The sequence below is a fragment of the Trachurus japonicus genome, chromosome 15 (assembly GCF_045865225.1).
Source record: "Trachurus japonicus isolate A0001 chromosome 15, Traja_1.0".
Lineage (NCBI taxonomy): Eukaryota > Metazoa > Chordata > Actinopteri > Carangiformes > Carangidae > Trachurus > Trachurus japonicus.
In genome coordinates, this window is record NC_140921.1 from 24,759,455 (window position 1) to 24,783,215 (window position 23,761).

Genomic DNA, 23,761 nt, shown 5'->3' on the forward strand with positions numbered 1-23,761 from the left:
TTAAGACTCTTTTATAACCAATAGCAAACTCCTTGGGGTATGTTTATAGTATAGTATTAAACCCATTGAAACTCCAAACTTGTCATGACCCAGTGAGACATGTGATCGAATAATAATACATGTCAAGGGTGTGATGTATGATTATCTCTGTCTCTCTACAATACAATACACCAGTGTGATGTTTTTACTGAAATATGTCAGCTATCAGCTTTTCAATTATTAAGCATATACTGTGAAAAAAACACACAAACACTTTCTTCAGTTTGTACTCTGTTATTAACATCAATGCAAGAATCCCACATACCAAATACAAACTCGATATGAATAACTACATGTACATGACTCGGGAGGGAGGGAGGTTATAATCTTGTGTCTTTTTACAGTTACTTTTATAACTTCAGTGCAGTTCTTAGTTTTGTTTAATTTTCAAGCAAGCTTCCATTGGCATTCTTAATGGTGGAGAAAAAAGGTTGCTATTTCGCTGTTTTTCTAACCCTCCTCCTGGCCTTGTGCATTTGTTTTTAACGGAGCCAACGAGAAAGCAATCCATAGAGCAGTTGTAATGTAGCATAGTTAAGCTTAAAGGTGTACAGAAATGGCCATTTGTCTTGTTTGTCGCGCCGAGTTGTCACAAGCTGCAACACGAGTTTACCCGAGTAAGGAAAACGAATTTGATTGGTCGTTATCGAGCGGGCGGGATATTCAATGTTTGGGGCGAGACCGAGCTCTGTGTGTGTGTGTTGTCTCAGATGTTTGAATGACGGATGACGGATCCAGTATCAGTGGCTGATGAATCGTGCGCAGGCTGACGTATATCCAATGCAGAAAAAAAATACCACACTTTCATCCCGGATTTACTCAAAAATAGAATTTTGTACAAAGTTTGGCCTACATCGTCTGACAGATGAGTTATCACACTAATGTTAGGACCCACAGTGGGCTCAAATTCAATTTTCTTTTCTGTACACCTTTAAAATCCTGCTCTTTAGCTACTTTTTAAGCAGCTTTAACAAAAAGTAAAAGGGCAACCTTATTATGGATGGACAAAAAATATTGTAATGCTCCTTATCATCAACCAAAGAGAAATTACATTCCAATAATAGCTGGAAGTAATACAAACTCTCATTTTAGAAAAAGCACATCACATTAGGATTTCTTTGGAGATTATCCATTATTTGTAGGTCTAATGATTTGACCCCCTGTCTCCATTGTATTCTTAAGAAAAGCATTGGGTGCTAGGATGACATACATAGCCACAGGTCAGATTAAAGAATTACATTAACAATATTATGTAATATTAAAACAGTACATCACACAATTCCATTAAATTACAGACATCAGAAGATAATCTAAAGCCCTTGTGATGATTAGCCACCAGCCTTTTTCTGACTTCTATTTTAACCACTAGTTGCGTGTCAGAACCAACTCTTCCAGTTGGGCCTTTAGTGTACTTGCTTCAGGTCGGTCCTCTGGCTTCATACACAACATTGACATGATTATGTTGTTCTGAAAACATAGCATAAGAACAGACAATGAGAGCTCTTGCAACACATTGCATTTTATAAGCTTGTGAAAGTGAAACACTGTCCTCCATCGGTGGACTGGACATTGGGAACACTGAGACATTTCCTGATGACCTGGTTTGAACTGTAAATTTCACCAGCAAAAATATAGCAAGCAAGAATGAGTTGACAGAGCAATCAAATCTGGAAACCAACGTACTGTAACTGGCAACACACAGCAATCATATATTATATAGCTCCACAGTATTAAATCTACAGCAAGAGTTGACATGCAAGAAATGGAAGCTCAGAAAAAAGGAAAGCTGGAGCAGAGAGGGAGAGGAAACGAGACGCCCTTGCCACAGATGAAGCTATACTTACTATAATAAGTGACATGCTCACCAAGCAGGCTGATCAGTCAAGTGCACTATATAATAGCTTGTTAGCTTGCTGACAGCAAAACAGGCACCACTAATGTAACTAACACAATCTGTGCAAAACAATGATTACATGATAATCAATAGCTAATTTTATTTGATTTTGCCACATAAAAGTGATGCCTATGACACCAAATATAGAATATATAATTCATGCTCTGATTCATATAATTTGTGATATGGATACTTTCCCTTCCCAATAGTGGCCAAATTTATAACTTTAATTGACTGTTTTATCAACCAATAGGGTTAGAAAATAGATGTCTGGTGGTTTGCACGACGGTTTGGCTATGAGTCAGATTCCCAGCCTGAATTATTGCAATGGGAGTGGCACAGCCCTGGACGTCTGACACCTGGTAAACCTGCTTGTCAAAGTTTTTCTGTGAACCTGACCTTTGCTTTCTCTGTTGCAGTATCATTAATTCCAGTTCTGCCACCTGCTCCTGTCAGGAACCTGCTACACCACTCACCTGCTATAACCACACTTCATTGTCATTACAAATCTGCCATTTGCTCGCTGGCTGTATTTGCCTGACACCCAAATCCCATCTCCATTCCCAGGCTAAGTCGACTGTTCCCCTGGACTTCCCTGAATTATCATGCTTCTATCTGTGGTATTCTGGAAAATAAACCGTTCTAGTTCTATTGTGTGAATCTGCTCTGGGGTCCATACATAAAATACATTGTTACACTGTTGTCCTTGACATTTGATGAGCAGGGTGTTTTTTGTTGTTGGTTTTTTAGACAAAGAATGCTAGTGGGACTCAGTAGAATGTGCTGCCTCGTACAACAAATAAATCCGTTATCATAAAATATATTATAAAAAGAATATCAGAAGAACATGATGGTACCTCTTCAGGAAACGTCAGTGAAAATTCCTCAGGAAGTGTCTGATCTCTGGCTTTCTTCAAAATCTAGTTGTTGTTTTTTTCAGTGATATAAGGATAAAAAAAATAGTGTTATGGAAAAGAAAACAAAAATCAAAACTGCAACAATGTCTTAAAATGAAATAAAATACAGAAACAGTAACTATAATCTGTGCTTTTGATAACCCAGTAAAGACAATAAACACTAATAGTTTTGAATACACAACTGACTAAGGCCTATATACTGTATTATGCTAACATTGTGATGGCAAGTTGCAAGCAAACCATTATTTCATGGCCACAACTCACCACAACTCTTTCATGGCCAGTAGAAAGGTTCCAAAGCATTTCCAAGTATATTAGTCCCAAAGCAAATATGTCCACTTTATGGCCATATGTTTTCATGTTCCTCTGTCATAGAACAAGAGCACATTATGAAAAAATATGCACTTCAGAAACCTCTAAATCATTATACTTATAGGTAAGAGAAGCCAAACAGTTTTCACTGCTTGAATTTTGTACACAAATTAAACCAAGATTGTGTGTGTGTGTGTGTGTGTGTGTGTGTGTGTGTTGTTTGATTATGCTTTTGCTTTGTTCTTGCTTGTTTTTATTTTGTAAAGCACTGTTTTGCTGTACTTTCTCTAAGTTTTGATTAACGGCTTAAGTGTTTCCTGCACTGTGACCTTGATCTTTAACCTTAAAAAGTCAGTGTGTTCAAGTGAAAGTTTGTGCCAAATCTGTAGAAATTCTGTCAACAGAGATTTTGCATTCATAAGGTCAAAATCACTGACCATCAAAACCATCACCTTTAACCATTGATATCTGGTCGTTCAACCTTGAGTCCTAGAAAATACTTGAGCCAAAGTTCCAGTATTACTGAGATCTATGCCTCTGTTGTCACCACCACATAAAAATAATACATATTGAGTGAATACCAAGGAAGACAATCTCACTTGTTCAGGAGCCATGTAAGACTTGGTCCCTGTTTTGTCTGTTCTCTCAGTCTGGTTTTCATTGTCATCATCAACCACTGCAGTGACCAGACCAAAGTCTCCAATCTTCACTTTTCCATCGAGTCCAAACATGATGTTTGCAGGCTAACCATTGAAAAAACAAAAACAACAACAACAACAATGTTAACATTGAGCATAGCTACACAAATGAGTACTAAAAGCCATTAGAAAACCTAAAATATTGACTGGATGTATCACCAACAAGTGGTAAGAGGAGAGGAAATGAAGATAACAAAGTCATCATGACTTTGACCATTGACCACTATAATCTTTTAGTAATTCCCTCAAATTGATAGATATTGAATGGACAAGGATGGGACATACAGATGGACAACCCCAAAATATAATGCTTCTGGCTCTGACTGTTGTTGGCACAGAAACATTACAATTTTAAACATAATCCTGAACTCTGAGTGGGCTAAAACTGAGAGAGAAAACTAAGTTTTGACTCCAGTTTTTTAGAGTTCAGTCAACTGTGTATGCCTACTCAGCTCCAATAGTATGACTCACCATGGCAATATGTTGATACAAGCATCTCTCTGCCCAGGTTCCACCTCAAAATGCCTGTCAGATTACTAAATAGTGGCCCTTAAAAGACTGTGTGATCCTGATGATGATCAGGTTTCTATGTTTATTTGTTAATTTGTTTCACTTGATTGTTTATGTATGACTTTTATTATCATAATTTGTTATTTAGATTTCCATCAGTTTGGAAGTTGTTTTTAAGAGGTGTGAGAGGCCAGGGCAAATGCATTTCATGTCACATTATAGCAGGGGTGAAAGTAAGCCGGTACGGTCCGGTACTGCGTACCACTAAAAGATTCAGAGGCGGTACGCAGTACCAGGAAGATCATGAGAGAGATAAAAGAAAAAAAAAAATTTATAAATAATTTTACATGAATTCCCTGTGGTTTGAAATGATTTCTATGAAATTGTCTCGGTAATTATTATAACACATAGTGTTACGAGATCCCGACCCGATCAAAGACAGAGACATGATCTAGTTTCTGTGCGCAGCAGCGCTGTGCCCTGGGACGTCAGCACCACCTGCAAGCAACTGCAGTGTGCAGCTGTGCACCGCGGGACGCGCGCCGCTCGCTCACTGCTGCTGATTGAAGACCGAACCTTTTTTTCCGGTACCGTGAAACTTTGCCCTCAGCGCGTCGTGGCGAGTCCTGTCGGGACCGACGCGGACGTTACACGCGGGCCAGAGCACGCGCTGGGTCTCGGTGTGGCTACAGTCGAGCTCGCGGTCTGTTTATGTGAACGCGGCTCCAGCTGCTCGGTGTGCGCCACAGCGGTGGTGCGCGTTTAGACCATAGTAGGCTACATCCATGATGGTTTGAAGCAGAGAAAAAACAAACGTGTGTAAAAACAAAACGGAGCTGAAAAATGAAACAATAAGTCAGTTTTTGCACCAGCCTGTGGAAACAGCCTAAAGTGAATGAATGACAGCAACAGTTGTATCATTGAACTACTGGAAGATAAAAGTAATGACTACATGACTTTCCTTTGTGTTGGGGCATATTTACAATTTTAACTCTGTTTTTACTTCATTGTTAAACCACAGTAGAGCTTAAATACAAGTTTGATGAGAAACAGTTATTTATTTATTAAATAAAGTAGCCAATTTAGAAGCACATGTTTTTTTCTTCTAATTAAATCGTGGTATTGTATAGCTAAGTATCGAGAATCGTGGAAATTTACTAGTATTGGTATCGATATATAAGAAAGCTCCAGCCTCGATGGCAAGACTGCAGGCTGTTTGCAGGCTAGGATATGTTCTTTTTTATTTATTATGGGGATCAATACCTGACATTGTCCTGGGCCAGTGGTTAGAATGGTGGGGCCAGCGATTTCCAAAATTTCCTTTATTGTCTACCCCTGACCCAGCCTTCGAAACATGTGCCACACGTTTAACGTTTGTTGCAAAATGTCCCAATTAAAATCAGTAATAATAATAATAATGCAGAGAAAAATAACTTTTGGTAATAGTACCGGCAAGAATTTAAAACTACTTTCACCCCTGCATTATAGTAGACTGTACTATAATGTAAATAAGTACTGTGACCAATTCATTTAAACTCACGGTAAAATATTCATATCCTATAACAAAATGAAATATGACAGACCTCTCCCTCTGTTAATATTAATTTGTTTAATGTTATTGACTGAGGATCAAGGCCCTGGGTTCAAGTTTCAGACTTTCTTATAAGCGACAGTGCTGAACCCTTCACCACTGTTTATTTTCATTGTATATCTGTTTTAGATTTTACTGCTTTTGCTTCTCACCTTAAGATCTCTGTGGAAGAGCCTCGTGGAGTGAATGCATTCAACTCCAGTGACTATTTGCTGGACAATGGGTAGACTCTCTTCTCTTCTTTTTGACTCTAGATTTTCTTCATTCTTTTCATTTATCCAGTCTTTAAGTGTTCTGGTGTCACACAACTCCATCTTAATATAGAGGAACTTGGCTGATGAATTACTGTTAGACCTTTAGAAGTAAGATAGTGGAAAGGGTAGAGGTAGGAATTTAGTAAAATCATGTGTACAACATTTAGTAAGTAAATCCAGAGGAGCAAATTTAAAAAAAAAACAGACAAGACTTACTGGGAAGTGCTGGAACTGTCAGTACTGTCCCATTGATATGCTGAGTCCTCCAACCAACAATTGTAGTATCTAACAATGTTACAGTGAAGGATTTCTTCTAATGCACCCACCTCCCGTAGTGCTTTTCTGATTAAAAGATCAGACAAGTAGGGTTTAGTTAAGAAACACCCCCTTTTTTTCTTTTTACTGCATTACTTTTACAAAATTGCTACAGGGCACATTGCAAATTTACTGAGCATGCATGACTTACTCTTTACAGCGGACAATCTTTACAGCATAAAACTTGTTCACAAGTTTTTCTTTTGCTTTGTAAACATGGCCAAAGCCTCCTTTACCAAGACAATATATGGAGTCAAAGTCTGATGTAAACCTGTCAAGATGAAAGTATTTGTTGAGATAAACACATCCTCATGGTTGACAAACTTTACATTAAAAAGTTCTTTCAAAGTGTAAATACATGCTAAAATTGAAACTAAATGTTTTTCCATACCGTGAGGGTGTTGATGCCTCATTTGATCTGTTTTCCATGTTTTTGTCTTTAACAGCATCCTGGGGGAAAAAAATAAAGATATGGCATTGTTTCAAAATTTTAATATTCCAAATCCATAAAATTATCTAAATGGCTAATTGGTCATTATATTATTATAGAGTACATTAGAGGTTGTATGTTCATTTAGAAGTGGGATGATCAGTGTGATCTCCATCTCACTCAAGTAGCCATAGATTTGTATTAACAGCAGTTTACAAATGTCTATGTTTCTTGATAGCAAGCAGAACATACTGAAGATTTTCTTTTGCTATGATAATATGATAATAAGCAAAACAACGAACCTGTTCATTGGAAGGATTTGATGAATCTGTAAAGATTACTGAATCACTTGTTCCCGTTCGCATGCTTTGTGATGATGCTTCAAGAGACTCCCTTGAAGAAAACAATGAGGGACATGAGTGCAGATTTCTTTGTAATGCCCTAGAACACCTGCTTTAATACTAGAACCAGTAAGTGACTTACAGTGAAGATGGTGTGGACAACCTTGTTGGACTATCTACAGACAGAGTTGACCTGAAAGATACCTAAAATCCAAAAACAATGAAAGCAATTAAAATGCAATGTAGCCTGTTCCAAAGCAAATTATCCACCCAGTAGGCTATTACCTCTGCTGGCAATAATGTCACTTTTCAACATACAATGATTGTTGTGGTGCAAACATAGTAACAGGCAAAAATAGAACAATTTAACATAAAGTGATTAGATATTTATGGTGAAGATTTGGAAAATATTGTAGATAAAATACTGCAATATACAGTATGTGCAGTAGTTCTGGAAATGCAAAAATAACTGGTCTTTGGATCCAATACAGCTGCAGTTTCTCTCATTAATATGGTGGTACAAGAACAAAAAAGCAAAAAGCTGTATTACACTTCTCTCTGACCCTGGCCATTCACTGTGAAAAGCCAGTGTGGCAATTAATTTGTCTCAAAATTCGGCGACATTGACACAAAGACATGTGTTATTTTAAAAACATGAAGATGATAATGTTCAGCTTCTTATTTTATAAAAAAAAATAAGAGACCTGAGTCTTAGAAGGGTTTGATGGATGGGCGTATATTACTGATTCACTTGCACTCCTTGTCTTGGCTTGGGGTGATGCTTCAGTGGACTCTCTTGGAATTACAGAGAAAAATGTTAGTATAGTTTAGTATGAAACTCAATCATCTGCTTTACCATTCAGTGTGTACTTACAGCATCATTGTTGGTGATGGCATCATTGTTGGTGATGGCATCATTGTTGGTGCACTATCTTCAGACACTGTTGACCTAAACGACACCTAAAATGAACAAAAAAAACCAAAACAAAAACATAATTAAACTGGTGATGAGTATCAATGTACAGTATCAATGTATTAGCCTGCATTAAAAATAAAATTAGGTAGACAATACGGTATGTTTTTTAGCATTAAGTCTGAGAGCTGATGACAAACATCACAAAAAATAGTCAACAATCAACAATCTGCACCAGTGACATATAAATACAATAATTAATTTTAGAAATGAATTCAACATATGAATGTTATCAATTAACTACATTGATATTAAAAACATTTATTTTAACATTCAAAATAACAGAAAATATTAAGTACCTTGCTGTCCCAGTCTGACTGTTCCTGGAGAGCAACCCAGGCCAGCTGAGCTGCATTACGACGGGCTTCTGTAGCAGTCTTTCCTTCACCCACTGGATAATCCTTGTCATTGATCGTTAATTTGTAAAAAAATCTGTGTAGGGAGGAAGGAAAATTAAGCATGTGAATAATGTGTACACTCTTATATCAATCAAAAGTCAGATTATTTTTAGGTTGGGAAATCATACTTACTCAGGGTTATGGTCTGGACCAGATCTTTTCTCTTCAATGAAATTATAGATTCGGCCTGTTTTCTGACAGTACTGATCAACAATTGAAATGAAATTCGTCATCCTGTTTTTAGGCTGTACACCTATGCTCAGACACACAAGCTTGGCTGCTTCCTTCCTCGCGTCCTTCTTGGTTTTTGCAAAGGCAGGTGGGTACTCCTGTTCACCAACCTTGAACCTACATCTAATATACAAAAACAACTTAATTTTAAAGTGGAGACAAAATAGATGCAATTACTTATTTTAAAGGCAATAAAGAGGCTTACAGAAACATGATATTTGACTGCGCTGTTATCGTCTCTACAGGCTTTATAGATATCTTTTTCCTGAGCCCGTATTCATAGAGTAGGCTTATGTAGTCCGCATCAGTCTGATAAAGTGAGGCAGAAGTATTTTCAGCAGCATTTTCTCTCTGTCAAAAAAACAACATCATCAACATGTGATGGGCCTTTCACTTGTGTTAACAGACAATCTAGAATATTCTGGTTTAGCAAGGAAAGATGATACTCTTACAGATTCAGATGAGTTCTGTTGTTGTGTCCTCGAAAGATATCCTTGGGTATTTTCAGCTGCATTCTGTTTGGCTTCCTTTTTATTCTTTCCCTCACCACTCGATGATGAAGATGATACTCTTACAGATTCAGATGAGTTCTGTTGTTGTGTCCTCGAAAGATATCCTCGGGTATTTTCAGCTGCATTCTGTTTGGCTTCCTTTTTATTCTTTCCCTCACCGCTCCCATAGACTTTTCCATTCAGGACTACTGTTGCAGTAAATCTAGAGCAGAATATCACACAATGTCAGATTCATTACTAAGCATTATGAATGTTTCATCTTATCATCACAGTTGAGAAATAATTGCATTTAATTTTGAAGACATTTAAATTTGTGGTTCGTGATTAGATACTGTAGAGAGTGATCATGATTTAATATTTAGGCAATACAAGTGCTTGTCCTTTTAATGTGTGCTCTCACGTCTGCTACTCTGAATGGAAGCCATATTCAAATGCTGATATAAATGAAAATGTTCAGCAGCTTAACACGTATGTTTGTTCTTTATGCAATAGGAATCAAATATTATCCAGAAAGGATGTCCCAACACTGTTGCAAGTTCCCACAAATCAATGTGTTGCACCTGCAGATTATTTTGCATTCACTCTCCAACATCCTGTTCCATCAAGACCAACTCGAGTCTGGGGACTGTGCTGTTCTTCCTTCATTTGAAGTGTTTTTATTTGAGTCATTAGTACAGCATCATCATGATAATGCCTCATGGGATGTGAACAGACAACCCAATACAAGCAGAATTACTTCTTTTTTTTTTCACCCAGGCAGTTTTGGCTATTCACTGAACTTGAACTGCTTTTAATAAAAAACTGGAAAATAGAAGTGTTATGGACACTTACTGTGTATCTTTTCTTTAAAACCTGCAATAGCACAGTGGTTCTCCCAGACTCCCACACAATCTGAAGCTCCTCATGGCTAGTCTACTGGATTATTCCATGTTGCTACTGCTTACACTAACACACTATGCTCATGTGTATAATTGCTGTACAGTAACAGTTAAGCTTTTGCATTATATAATTCAAAATAGTAATCGATTTTAAAGTATCGAATTAACAGGACAGGTGTAGGCTTTTTTTTTTTAAATATAGGCTAATATAGGCTACAGTATACACGAGACCTACTCACATGTAGTTGTCTTGCTTTTTTCAATCACCACCACCAGTACCAATTTTGGAAGGGCTCTCTGACCCACTCACTTCTTAGCAGGTCAAGCACCACTATGGCTAAATGCTGACTGCGTGCACATCACTGTGAGGGTTGTAACCGGATTTTGTCCAACTTACGTTTTATCATGGTCAGGGCCTTCAGATTGAATCTCAAATTCCAGCTGCGAGTCCGTTCTGCTTGCGTACAAGTGTAGTTCAGAAACGCTGTCCATCGTCACAAATGGCGAAACTTTCAAAAATAACAAACACTTAAGCCTACATAGCTGTTATTGCAAGGTCAATGAAAACCGTACAATATTCCGTCTTCGTGCTCGTACATCTAACATTGCTTAGCAGCCTCCAGTTACTGGGCGGCTTCCTGTTAGGCTACACTAATCTTAAGTTTCGATTTCTTTGAATAGAAGTGAAGACCACACCTTCATTATAAACCACGTACACGGAAACTGCAACAGAAAATTCAAACGTCTAACAGAAATTACATTTGATAATAATGACTTTTCAATGGTACGTTCATAGAAAGATCAAATTTGATCACAAACTGGGAAATTACAGTGCAGCAGCAGCATTACACCACACACACACACACACACACACACACACACACACACACACACACACACACACACACACACACACACACACACACACACACACACACACACACACACACACACACAAACAAACAAACAATGAAAAAGAGAACAACCTATGCCTACATAATATATAAAATGCAATATAAGAGGGCTAAAGGGCACTTTAGTAAAAGTGTTCTTTGGTGTGTTTTTGCCCTCCCAAGTTTCTATTATCAAACTCTCTCCCTCTTTCCTGCGTCACGATCGCAGGTGGACAGGATGCACCTACCTAGCTCCATATGGTGGTGATCACCGGGAGCGCGATCTTACCTGAGATTCTCTCAGCGTTCATGAATCCGGGGCAGGTTTTTAGTAGTGTGAGCTTTTTAGGTGGAAATCTACACACACATTTACTAACTTTTCATGAATGAGACCCAATATGCGAGTCTAGCTCACAGCCAGACACCCTACAAAAGATTTGACTAGAGCCATTAAGTGGCCCATTGAGGGAAAAAGGACACATTTTGCTTTTCCATTTAGTAAGTTTGTGGTGGAAGTGTTCGGTCACTGGTCTGTTGTCAACTGTACCCTGAAAGCTCACAGCTGTCAGTTAGTGTTCAGTTAGGTTCACAGACAGATTTTGATAAATGTGTGGCACACCAAAGTCCTTTCAGATTTCTGAGTAGATTTCAAATAACCTTGACTTAAATAAATTGTGTTAAAAGAGTTCAATAACAAAGGTTCTCACTTAAAGCACACTGGGTCAGGTGACCTCTGTGTATGCAGTTTCTTTCAGCCATAACCAGAGAATAATAATAAAAAAAAAACATTGTTGTATTATTTAACATCACACGAAAAAATCCCAACATGCTGGCTGTTCAAGAGTTTTATTGTACATAATGTGTCACATTTTGACAAGGACACATAGCATTAACATGTATCTTTGGTGATCCAGTCACAAATGGACACCTTGAGATGCAATTGCACAGTAATTGCATTATTTTTAGCTGCCTGTACCCATAGACTGTAGGTATACTGTATAGGACCACCTAAGTCTGATTTGTCCTGCTATAGTTTCAAAATTGTCACATATGTATGTGTTACTAAGTGTCGTAAGTTTTCCTGTTTTATTCTGAAACCACTTCTTTGTGTCTTCTTCCTGCCTTTCTTTCTAGCTTTGTCTGAGTCTCACACAGGTGTCTTGTTTTGTTAACTACAGTCTATGCATGTGCCCTCCTTTGTTAGCCGCTTCATCTAATCTTTTAATTGGTTCACCTACGAGTGTATTTCTCCTCTGTGTTTCCATTCTTATAAGTCTTATCATGTTGAGTGTTTCTTGAGTTTTTGGTAGGCCTACTTTCTGAGTTTTGTTCCACTTTTAATTGGAGACCTTTTTTTTATATATTCTTTTTACAGTGTTCAGGATTTTAGACCCACTGACTTTCTGATGGATTTTTCTATTTGGACAGATGGTGACCTGTTTGTGTTTTGACTATTTTACAATAGGCGTCTTAATTTTTTGAAAATTCCTACCAAACTAAATACAGAGACTGCTTGCTGAAAAACTGTCCCTGAACGCAACACGCATCAGCGGTTTTGCATGAATTTACCAACAACTCTGTCTCGTAACGTTCCATTATTATCTCATAGTGTGGTGAATGTGCAGGTCACAACTTCAGTGTTTTGGAGTTTTTGGATTGTGTATTTGATGAGTTTGATGAGGGAAACCAAGAAATCCCATTAGCCTCCGTAGCATAGCTCTGAGCAGCTCGCAGCTCTGCTCCGCCGTTCCAATAAAGGTAACGAACCTACTGCTATGACTATAGCAATTATGGCAGTGGGCCAATTTGCCAAAATGTTGAACTATCCCTTTTAAAATAAATCACCAACATTTCTATGCTGTCAAGTTGCAGTAAATATACTATTAGATTTTTGTCTTGATAACAGATTTTTTTTTTTGACATTTTGACAAGTCTGCCTTGACAGCTGTTGTCGCCCTGGTGACTGGCCTAGTCCATTTGTGAAGCCACAGGTCTCACTTACAGCCAGCTCAATGAATTAGGAGGTGGTTCTGTCAGAGGTTGTAATATCAAGCTTCAGCTGAGGCAGAATGGACATTGTATTGCTGATGTTCTGGTTGTCTTCCTATTTTGTTTCTTGTTACTAAGAATTGCCTAAATTTGTAGCAAAGCAGCTTTAATTCAAATTCCATATACTAAAAAATGAATTACTTTATGTGCATTTCCCATGAAGTAGCCCATATTCAGATGTCCCCTCAGATCATAAAAGCTGTATTTTTAAAAGGGATAGAATTCAAATGTATGGAATATTATGAATTAAAGGATATGACACTAAATACTGTACGTGGTCACGCTTGTAACAACTGATATGTTTGTTCTTTTGTTTGAATGAGTGCCAGTAGTAATCAGACAGTCCTACTGTCATGTTGCATATTATGGAGTGCATGACCCCATTCGTTAAGGTCTGTCTTTAGTTCACTTGCTTCAGGTCGGTCTTCTGGCTTCACATGCAACATTGACTTTATAATTTGGCTCTGCAATGAAACAAAAATAAAATCTACATAAGAGATCCTCTTAACACTTTGACAGTTTAGTAAAGCTTAAATCTACAATAAATCATGCATTTGGACAGCTTCAAATCTTTTAAACTGAGACTACTGCCTTATCCCAAAACTATCAACAGTTCTAGGTGATATTTTACATGACTGACACACAATATTGTTATTATTATTTTTTACCCTTTTGAGGTTTTACAGATGCATGACTGATCTCAATTCTTCCCTGTTAGGCACAATTACAAGTGACCACCACCCTGTGGAAAATTATGTTTCATGATTCAAGAAAATTGGAGAAAAAAATGAAATACATGTACCTCTTGAGGAAAATTGTGTGAAAACCCTTGAGGAAGTCTCTGGCTTCTGGCATCACCCCAAATCTGGTATTTATGCAATGGTAAAAAGGAAGAACATGCAATACACCACACAAAAACTGATGGGATAGTCAATCATTCTCTTTTGACATTTGCAATTAAACACTCCTGTGCTATATGATAATCATATTGTTCCAATGTTAGACAACAATAATTAACACAGCAAGTTATTGACATCTACAGCAGAATTTTTGATTGTGTCTTGGAGAAACTTACCACTCTCCTCTCATGGCCAGTAGAGAAGTTCCATAGAAGCTCAAAATATATCAACCCCAAAGCAAATATGTCAACTTTTCGGTCATAAGTGCACTTGCTCTTCTGTCAGAAAACAAGAACATGATGTATATGCTGTAAAAACCTGCATTACTTACATTATCTTCTTCCCTTAACTACAACAAACATGGAGAATCCATTGAACCATGGTCAAGTTTATGGGCCCTAGTTTCCTGGACCAAGCACAGTCTAGGTGCAGCGCAGTTTCGCTAGCGCCAACGGGGTGTGTCCAGGCGCATTTTGCAAGATTGGTGCATAGCGCAGTCCGGTGCAGGCCAGCGCAGGCACTCCCCTCGTCCCTCCTACCGGCGCAAACGGCAAAAAGGGAAGAGACAAGGCGGAGTGGGAAAGGAGGAGGAGAGAAAGGCGTGAAGTGGGATTAACACAACCGATTCAGATCTTCACCAATCAAACGAGCTCCTCTCCTCACCTTTAACTACGCCGCGGGCGATACATGGACAGAGGAGACAGCGACGCCAGAGGCCGAACCTCTCCCAGGACGAAACAGGTGTTTTGGTCTGGGAGGTCCGAGCTCAGAGTGGCCGAATAATGAGTTTACTAAGCTTAATCAGGTTTGCCCTGATACACTGAACCGCTGCCCAGTGTAAAAAACAACAACTAATAAACTAATAAAGAAACTCACATTTAGTATTTAAACCCTGTGTAAGAAAGATGAGAGGTGTAATCACAACATAAACAAACACCACGTGTAACAGGGATGAAATCAGGAGCATCTCAGCGTAAAGGACGTCTCTCTCTCTCTTTTTTTTTCTGTGATGAGAGATGCTGAGTATAGGCTATATAATCACTATCTGATACCGAGGCTGTTGTGGTGGGCTAATTGAGATGATGATTTGTGTTTTGTTTTTCATTACAGCTGCTTGACGACGCGGTCGCTCGCCCGCTAATAAATTAATAAGTAAATAAATAAATAAAGCGGATCATCACAACGGCACAGTGCGTAGTCTCAACACGGCAGTGACATGCAGTCATCCACCCTCACAGTCCTGCTATTGGGACATCCACAGCTGCTTTTTAGTCCCAGTTCGTCCCTGCTGTGTTCATTCAGGTGGAGTTTCCATTACGTGTGCCGACAGCCTTTGATCTGACGTCAGATGTGACGGGACAATCTATATAGATAGAAATTCACGTGTTGATTCCATTAGTTGCATTAAATAGTGGTTATTGTGGTTATTTATTGCATTGAAATGTGCCTAAAACTGTGGAAACCTGCCTGTGAGGTCTTGGTGACGTGTGTGCACTGCGTACCGGGCAGCCAAACTTCCACTGCACCGGCTGCACCTGCCGTGCGCCGAGAGTAGACCTGGTTTGAGGTGGCGAGCTTTCAGCACACCCTTGGCGGGGCATTTTCGCACGAAACTTCCACTGCGCCAAGTTGAATCGGTGACACCTCCCCCTGCTGCGCTGCCACACCTATCTCGGCGCAGCGCGGTCTACCAATCTACCAAACTGACCGTTCGCCAGGCTGTGCTGGTTGAAACTTGCACTGCACCGGCTGCGCCACCCTGCTCATCTGTGCTGCGCCAGGAAACTAGGGCCCTATAAGTTAACTTTGTTCCATTCTTCATGATCACCAGAAACAGTACAAGTCTACCTTTTGGATATATTTATGTATAAAATTGCCTTAAAATATTGCCAGGTTGTCTAAAAAAGAATTAACAAACACAATCTACCTTAACAAATACCACACCATTCATTGTAGCCTACTGTTTTTGTCTATACTGAAGTGAAGGTGTGAACTTTCTGTGAGTGGCATTAGCAAAGGCTAATTGGAGTCAGGAGTTATCAGCCTAAAGTCCAACCAAGGAAACCAGATTTGAGATGTGGATTAAACCTACTCTGATTTATAAGCATTTTGAGTTTGCCGTTCACAAGAAACATCTGCTCAAATGAAATATGTCTTGCATAATAAGATCTCACAAGACTTGTGGCTGTCACAACATGGCATCTTAAACCTGAAGGAGTAAAACTGAAAGTAGAAAGGCATTACCAAAGGGGTAAAGACTTACTCAGAGTTTGCTATTTCTAGGTTGAGCCCTATTTGAAAGTGGCACTGGGCTGTAGTTAGGACAAGCATTATAGTTGGCCCATTCCAGGGCAAACTGGATATTGATCACAAATACCAAGTCAACAGTGGCTTTCTTTATCAGGTTGAGCATCTCTGACAGATAATGATTTAAAAAGACAGAAGAAACTAAAATTCACACCAGATTAGACCATCTCACCTGCTCTGGAGCCATGTAAGATGGGGTTCCTTTGTACACGGTTCTCTCAATCACATTCTCAGGATCGTCATCATCCTCAGCAGTGACCAGACCAAAGTCTCCAATCTTTACTTCTCCACTCTTCCCAAACATGATGTTGGCAGGCTCAACAGAGGAAAGACATATTGATTTAAGTATTTATTTGGATCCCTATTAGCCACCACCAAGGTAGTAACTAATAACTACACCACAATGCAATACAATAATGTATTATTGTACGTATGAGGAAAAGGAACAAGAAACTAAAGCAGAAAATGACTCATGGGTTATAATAAATTATTTTATCCACTTTCTCTCACCTTCAGGTCTCTGTGGATGAACCTCTTGAAGTGAATGTACTCAGTTCCACTGACTACTTGCTGAACAATAGTTAAACTGTCTTCCCTTCTCTTGGGGTCTCGCCGAGATTTTTTCACATTCTGAATGTTTTTCTCATCTATCCACACTTTAAGTGTTCTGAGTTCACACAGCTCCATTTGAATATAGAGGAAACTTGCAGATGAATTACTGGTTGACCTACAAAAGAAAAAAAGAACAATGGGCCTCATTCACGAACCGTTCTTAAGAAAAAATTTGTTCTTAAGTCCTACTTACGAAGTTTTTACGAAGATTGTGGCATTCATGAATGTTTTCTTATCCAAAATTTGTTCTTAACTAAGAACAAAATCTACGAACAGTCAGGAGTATACTTACGCACTTTTAGGTGCTGAGACTTCTGCAAAAATAACCGATTATAGCGTTTTCTTTTGTTCTGCAGTTGTATGATATTATATGATTTGAATAAGAATTATTTTATTATCTTTTATGATGTTTTTAATAATCATATATATTAATAATAATAATTGACAAATCATTGCAGTCTCTTAAAAAACATTATAGACACTTAATTCATATCAGTTGTTTTTTTTTTTCTCTTTTTTTGGGGGGGCACTTACTGTAAGTGTTCACACTACACACAACTATTTTTTTTTCATATGTGATAATATGATGATATTTATGATGGCACACGTGAGAGTGTGGTCTGAGCTGCATCCACTAGTGACGCTACTAAATATAGCCTAAATATAAAAATATAAACTAAATATAAGCCTTTTGTTTGTTTCTTTGTTTCATTCCTGCCGCAGTAGCGCCACTTCACTACTTGAGATCTTTTTACGTTTGGAGTCTGGTGCTCCCTCCCAGATTTTCATTTGCGCATTTGAACTTTCTTTCTCACTTCACCTTCTCTGCTCAGTGCCTGTGGGTGCTGTTTGCACACGGCCCTGCAGTCTCATGCCCTTTTACGGGCATTGATGGGGCTGTTACCTATGCTAATCCTATGTTAATTAGACTCACCTGGCACACGCCCTCAACTTAGGAGGAGATGGCATTCATCAAGTAGGAACACAGCTGCGAACAATTCTGAGGCTTATGAACGCGTTGATGAATCTGACGTAGGGTTTTCTTAAGGAACCTCTTAAGAACAACTTAAGAAAGAATCTAAGAAAGTTCTTAAGAAGATATTGGTGAATGAAGCCCAATGTACCTTCAGTATAGTTAACAGAGCAACAGAGAACTGTAGAGATAAGAGACTTACTGTGAAGAACTGCTACTATCAGCTGTGCTGTCCCATTGGTAACCCGAATCATCCATCCAACATGTGTAGTATCGAACAATATTGCAGTGATTTAGGTCAGATAACGTTGACACCTCACGTAGAGCTTTTCTGATCCAACCAAGAACCAAGAGCAAAAAATGGCTGCATTTAGACAACTTTCAACTTAGATTGCATCTGCATTTTTCCCCCCACCAAAACAACAATGCTTTTTCCTGTTTTCAAAATAGTGGACATACTCTTTGCAGCGGACAATCTTTATCGCATAAAACTTATCCAGCAGTATTTGCCTCGCCTTGAAAACACGTCCAAAGGCTCCTTTACCAAGGCGCTCTATGGAGTCAAACTCTGTTGTAAATCTGAGAAACACACAAATATTGTTTGAGGAAGTTGAAAGTATCAAAATTTCTTTCAGGACATACATAGACAACACACAACTAAAAGTTATAAACATTCAAAAATATTCTAATACTGCATTATAATGTTTTCCATACCTTGAGATAATGGACTGGGTTCGTGTTTTCTTACTCGGACTACTTCCTGTATTCTTGCCATTGAAATCAACCATATGCTTGAATGAATGAAGAAAATAAAGTCATAAGATAAAGATTAAAATGGCAAACAAAAATAAACCTAAACTGGCATCAATACTATCTTCCTACTATACCTCTTCAATGTGTCCGTGGGCATTTACGAAATTTGCTGCGAGTCTAACAGGACAAAAAAAATAATAGAATGAGTAATAAGGTCAGGTAAAATGTACTGTGGCTTTACAGTGAATGGCTTACCTTATATTGGGCTTCACATTGGGACTTTGACCCTTTGAATTGGGAAATGGGCAAAATAGAGTTACAGAGTATTTCAGCATATGCTCCCAGAATCCATTATACGAGACAAGGCCCTAATTCAATCAGGTAAAGAGCTCACAGTGGACTAGAAAAACTATGAATTGAGTTTGAGGTGCGTGGAATACTATAGTTAATTGGCTGAGATTAGATACACTCCTGGGGCCTGATACAAAAGATCCAAATAAAGAATGCTAAATTGCATGTTCATTGTAGCATATTGCACATTTGGTGGTGTAGGTTTTGTAGTTGATCAACTAAGAATATTTGCCAAAATGACAGAAAGCACACGCAGTTGTATTTAAATAAGGCTTCCTTGTGTTTTAATGGTCTATGCCCTGTAGAGTTTGGAAGGAAAGCAAGATGGCTGCAAGTACAAAATTAAATTTGATCCAATGAAATTGAGGTATTAGTGGAAAAGGAAAATAAACATATGCGGCATGCCTATTGTTGAGCTATAGCAATGAAAAAATGCTACATATATGAGAAAGTAAGTTGGTAAAACAAGAAGAACAACAACAGATCAAGTTAAGACAAGATGGAAATATATAAGGTGGGGAATAAAAGAAATATTAGCATAAGATAAAACCTTGAAATGGAGGGTCAGTGGTAGAGATGTCTACTATGTTTGAGAATCAGGTGCACTGATGACTGGGGAAAATGCAGGGGTGTTTGCAGATTTGTTTTTGGGTGATATAAAGTTTACACGATCTTTTTTTTTTTTTTTTTACACACAATCCTTTAGGATATCAGGTCCATTATCTTGAAAGACTTTATTCCTTGTTTACTCTCATCAAACATGTGTAACCCTTGGGGATTAAAAATTTGGTAGTCTATTTATCATTCCATGGCCCTGAAATGAGGCCAGTTGAGTGATTTGATTTCAAAGGTGAACCACACAGCTTGATATTAGGGATGCAACGGTTATCAGTAAAATACCAAACCATTCGGTATGCCCTGCACAGTACAATACGATCTCTGTTTGAAAAGGGCTTCAGAGTGTACACAATAGACTGAAAGACTGAAAGACTAAAAGAGTGTGTAGAGGGAGGAGCTAGCTGTTCACAGACAGATCAGATGTTTTGTGTGTGTGTGAGATCTGTGTGGGTGAGAGAGGAGAGCTCTACAAGGAAATACTAATAGTAATATTAGAAATAATATAAATGTTATACATTATTTTGGGAGAAAAAAAAAAGTTCTCTGCACAAAACACATATCGAAACCGTACCGAGAACTGTGGCCAAAAACCGAGGTACGTATCGTACCGTGGGCTACCTGTACCGTTGCACCCCTACTTGATATACAATCATCTGTGACTAACCTTATCGTTGTTGTGTGTATTCGATTGACAGGTGAATACAGCTGAGTCACATGCTGCTGTTGGTATACTTTTCGACTGTGCTCCCCCAGACTCCCTTAGAGAATACAGTAAAATACATTAGTAGAACATTCTCTACATTAAACGTTAGCATGTGTTGTTGTACTCCTCGCTCACTGCCTTACGGTGTGTTTGGTACTGTGGGCAGCCTGGCTGGTCCAGCATCATCAGACACACCTGACCAGATGCCTGATGTTATCTGAAAGCACAAAGGAAGTGTTCTCCTGTTACACTGTAGTAGTAATGGAAGGAAATGAACTGGATATATCTGTATACAGGCACTGGGAAAACAGAGTATTGTGCAAAAATTTAGATATTTGTCAAGGAGAAAATCAGCCACTCCAGAAAAATCAGCCACACTGGACTACGTTTATGTTTCATAGAGAGGAATTACAAAAAGATGTAAATTGAGGCGTCTATGATTTTTTGGAGCAGAAAACTGACTGGTAAAAAGTAAAGAGGCTCTGGAGAAACATCAAAAGAGCATTTTGACAATCTACTAGGCTGCATATTAAAAACCATACTTTATCATACAAAAATAAAATATATATATTATATACCTTGCTGTCCCAATCAGATTGTTCTTTAAGAGCAGACCAGGCCAGCTGGGCTGCGTTTTGTTTGGCTTCCTTGACATTCTTACCCTCTCCCACAGGGTAGTCCTTGTTGTTGATCACTAATTTGTAGAAAAATCTGTACAGGCAAAGAGGAAATAATAATAATAATAATAATAATAATAATTATGCATAGTTGTTTTTATAGGACCCAAAAGCCGCTTACAAAAGACAAGAGGAGGGTAATGACAGACAAGGGGGAGGGACAGAAAACAACACAAGCAGACAAGTATAACGGTAGTTGGGGGTGAAAAGTGTCGTTAGAAGGCAGAGGGGGCTGATGGGAAGGGAGGATAGGGCAGATGAGGAGGGATTGGGAGGAGAGGATGGAGGTGAGGTCAGGTGGTCACGGATAGGGGAGGTTGTAGGCTTGAGAGAAGAGGTAGGTTTTCAGACAGGAGTCGGGGTGCTGTGCGGGAGAAGGCTCTGTCACCAAAGTTTTTTAGTCGGGATGTTGGTGCGGTTAGGGTGAGAGTGGAGGAGGAGGATTGGAGGGCTCGGGAGGGGCGGTGGGGGATGAGAAGGTCAGACAGGTGGGGGGGGGGCAGGTGGTGGAGAGCTTTGAAGGTAAGGAGGAGTATTTTGAAGTGGATGCGGTGTTTGATGGGGAGCCAGTGGAGAGAGTGGAGAACAGGGGTGATGTAAATATTTAGACCATTTTCTTAAGGTGTCTCTCTCATATCTATCAAGAGTTTACATACAGTATCTAGTGTGTGCTCAGGTTACATTTTTTCAGTCGTACTCACTGGGGGCTGTGTGGTGGGCCGCATCTCTCTAAGATGTAATCATGAGCGTGCTTTGTTTTCTGACAGTAGTGGTTGACCATTCCAATAAAGTTTGTCTCTGTAAGGCTTACTTCTTCTGTCGTAACAACCAAGCCTTTTATCTCATCACTGTAAAGCCAAGATACACCAGACATTAATTACAATGTGTAAGAACCAAATACAATGTATTTGAATATATTGCCATAGTTTATTCTCACCTGATTTCTGACACATTTGGCTGTAATTCCTCATTCTGCTGACTTGATGTGCCACTGTCACCTCCAGTCTCCAAAACAAACAAACAAAACAAAATTATGCCTGTGAATATTCTCATTTGTCCAGGTCATAGTTATCTCCAGGACATTTAAATGGAATGCAGCTGGACTTGGTTGCATTCGATTTAAATTTCCTTGAGATAAAACAAAATTATTATGATCTGAAAGATCTACTTGAAAAATCATGATGGCATTACAATCTCTAGAGCTGTGTGTATTACAACTCACATCTGTAGTTTTACTGCCACATATCTCATGATATACAAGCTTTGCTGCCTCCTCCTTGGCTTCTTTCTTTGTATTCCCATAGCCAGCTGGGTACTCCTTATCACCAACCACAAACCTGCAACATCTAATATCACATACACACACATTCTATTAAATGCACTGTTAAATGGTAACAATCCTAATAATATGGATGTAGTTTGGAAACTTACTGAGCAGTATTATTTGGTCCCAATTTGATGGACTCTACAGCCTTTATAACCAGCCTGGTTCTCTGACCATATTCATTGAGCCAGCTTATATAGTTGATGGCACCTGTCTGATGAGCTGGGGAAGAACAAGTTTCTGCTGTTTTTTCTGTCTGTGGAGTGAACAACAAACATACATCAAGGTGACATTTAACCTTTATATTATACACAGACCAACATGTGCAGCAGATAAATAAGTTTGCACATTAATCTTACACTGTCAGATGGTTCCTCCAAGAGGCTGGTCAAGACGTTTTTAGCTGCATTTTGTTTGGCTTCTTTCTTGTTCTTTCCCACGCCATCAGGATACACCTTGCCATTCAAGACTGCTCTCGAGGTAAATCTGAGGAAAGAGTATAGTTATATGATGCTTGACTGTGGTGTGAACGAGGATGCATAACAGTGTAGCTGCATTCTTAGCAGATATGCCCAAAGGTGATGGTAAAGGTTGGTTGCAGAGCAGGTAAAAAAGAAAGGCTGCAATGAAGCAATTTACAGTATTTTATCATGAAGGTCTTAGGTGTGAGGTTATCGTCACGCTTGTTGCAGCCAGTAACATGCACCCTATTCCTGAAACGTATTTTCCACAGCGGTGATCAAAGTGCAGAAAACAAATGCCATCTCCATGCAAATTTGAAGAAACATAACTTAGCGTTACGTGTTAACAAGTTTGGGGGTAGGCCTGTATAAACTTAAAAACAGTAGCTGGGGAAACTAAAAGGCCAGAAAACAGGCCTATCTTTTCATTTAGCCGGGATCTGCGGGATCTGGCCCGTGAATAAACAGTACATTCGTGGAAGGATTTGCAGCTCTACATGGATCACACCTGATTCAACTCACGTCTTCATGTGGTCGGGGCCAACAGATCCCACGTCCTCATATCTCAGCTGCGACCGTGTCCTCTGTGCGTACTCGTTCAGTTTAGCGACGCAGTTTCCCGTTTCCATAATAAACTGACACACTCAAATGAAATAAAGTATGGAAATTACAGCCTAATGCATCTTTTTCGCCTTTCTCTCACTCCATTTCCGTCATGTCTTCCTCTGGGCGGAGTGCGTGTGAGCCAGCAGTTAAGTTTCGTTTTTACCGTAAACGTCACAAAAGGTGGTGCCTTCAATGTTGTCTGAAATATCAAAACCGGTTTAGCAAACATGGACACCGCTGTA

At 38.9% G+C, this 23,761-nt stretch overlaps 2 protein-coding genes across 2 annotated transcripts; both read right to left on the reverse strand.

The window, feature by feature from the left end:
* Positions 1-276: 276 nt before the first annotated feature.
* Positions 277-10,926, reverse strand: LOC146973778 (interferon-induced, double-stranded RNA-activated protein kinase-like). Its single transcript, XM_085799326.1, has 15 exons — positions 10,691-10,926; positions 9,479-9,617; positions 9,109-9,254; positions 8,805-9,026; positions 8,574-8,706; positions 8,176-8,261; positions 7,263-7,416; positions 6,922-6,980; positions 6,682-6,801; positions 6,432-6,557; positions 6,114-6,315; positions 3,762-3,905; positions 3,115-3,216; positions 2,791-2,853; positions 277-1,506 (listed from the first exon to the last, which is right to left on the reverse strand). Exons 1-15 carry the CDS (start codon positions 10,783-10,785, stop codon positions 1,405-1,407), a joined length of 1,893 nt encoding a protein of 630 aa, XP_085655452.1. The 5' UTR covers positions 10,786-10,926; the 3' UTR covers positions 277-1,404.
* Positions 10,927-13,474: 2,548 nt separating this feature from the next.
* On the reverse strand, positions 13,475-23,660 carry LOC146973779 (interferon-induced, double-stranded RNA-activated protein kinase-like). The gene is made up of 19 exons (XM_085800709.1): positions 23,436-23,660; positions 22,812-22,938; positions 22,560-22,708; positions 22,351-22,474; positions 22,066-22,133; positions 21,830-21,976; positions 21,030-21,162; positions 20,595-20,668; positions 20,413-20,506; positions 19,035-19,066; positions 18,914-18,956; positions 18,741-18,817; positions 18,486-18,605; positions 18,229-18,357; positions 16,952-17,168; positions 16,614-16,757; positions 14,311-14,412; positions 14,038-14,100; positions 13,475-13,699 (listed from the first exon to the last, which is right to left on the reverse strand). The coding sequence occupies exons 1-19, from the start codon at positions 23,540-23,542 to the stop codon at positions 13,571-13,573; spliced, it is 2,079 nt and encodes a 692-aa protein (XP_085656835.1). The 5' UTR covers positions 23,543-23,660; the 3' UTR covers positions 13,475-13,570.
* Between the last annotated feature and the right edge of the window lie 101 nt (positions 23,661-23,761).

Coding starts and splice junctions, on each gene's coding strand:
- LOC146973778 (XM_085799326.1), bottom strand. CDS start 10,785: ATGGACAGCGTTTCTGAACTACACTTGTACGCAAGCAGAACGGACTCG. Junction 9,618..10,690: donor GGCCCTGACCATGATAAAAC/GTAAGTTGGACA, acceptor ATTCTGCTCTAG/ATTTACTGCAACAGTAGTCC. Junction 7,417..8,175: donor CCATCACCAACAATGATGCT/GTAAGTACACAC, acceptor GTTCTAGTATTA/AAGCAGGTGTTCTAGGGCAT.
- LOC146973779 (XM_085800709.1), bottom strand. CDS start 23,542: ATGGAAACGGGAAACTGCGTCGCTAAACTGAACGAGTACGCACAGAGG. Junction 22,939..23,435: donor GGCCCCGACCACATGAAGAC/GTGAGTTGAATC, acceptor CTCTTTCCTCAG/ATTTACCTCGAGAGCAGTCT. Junction 20,507..20,594: donor CCCACAGTACCAAACACACC/GTAAGGCAGTGA, acceptor GTATTCTCTAAG/GGAGTCTGGGGGAGCACAGT.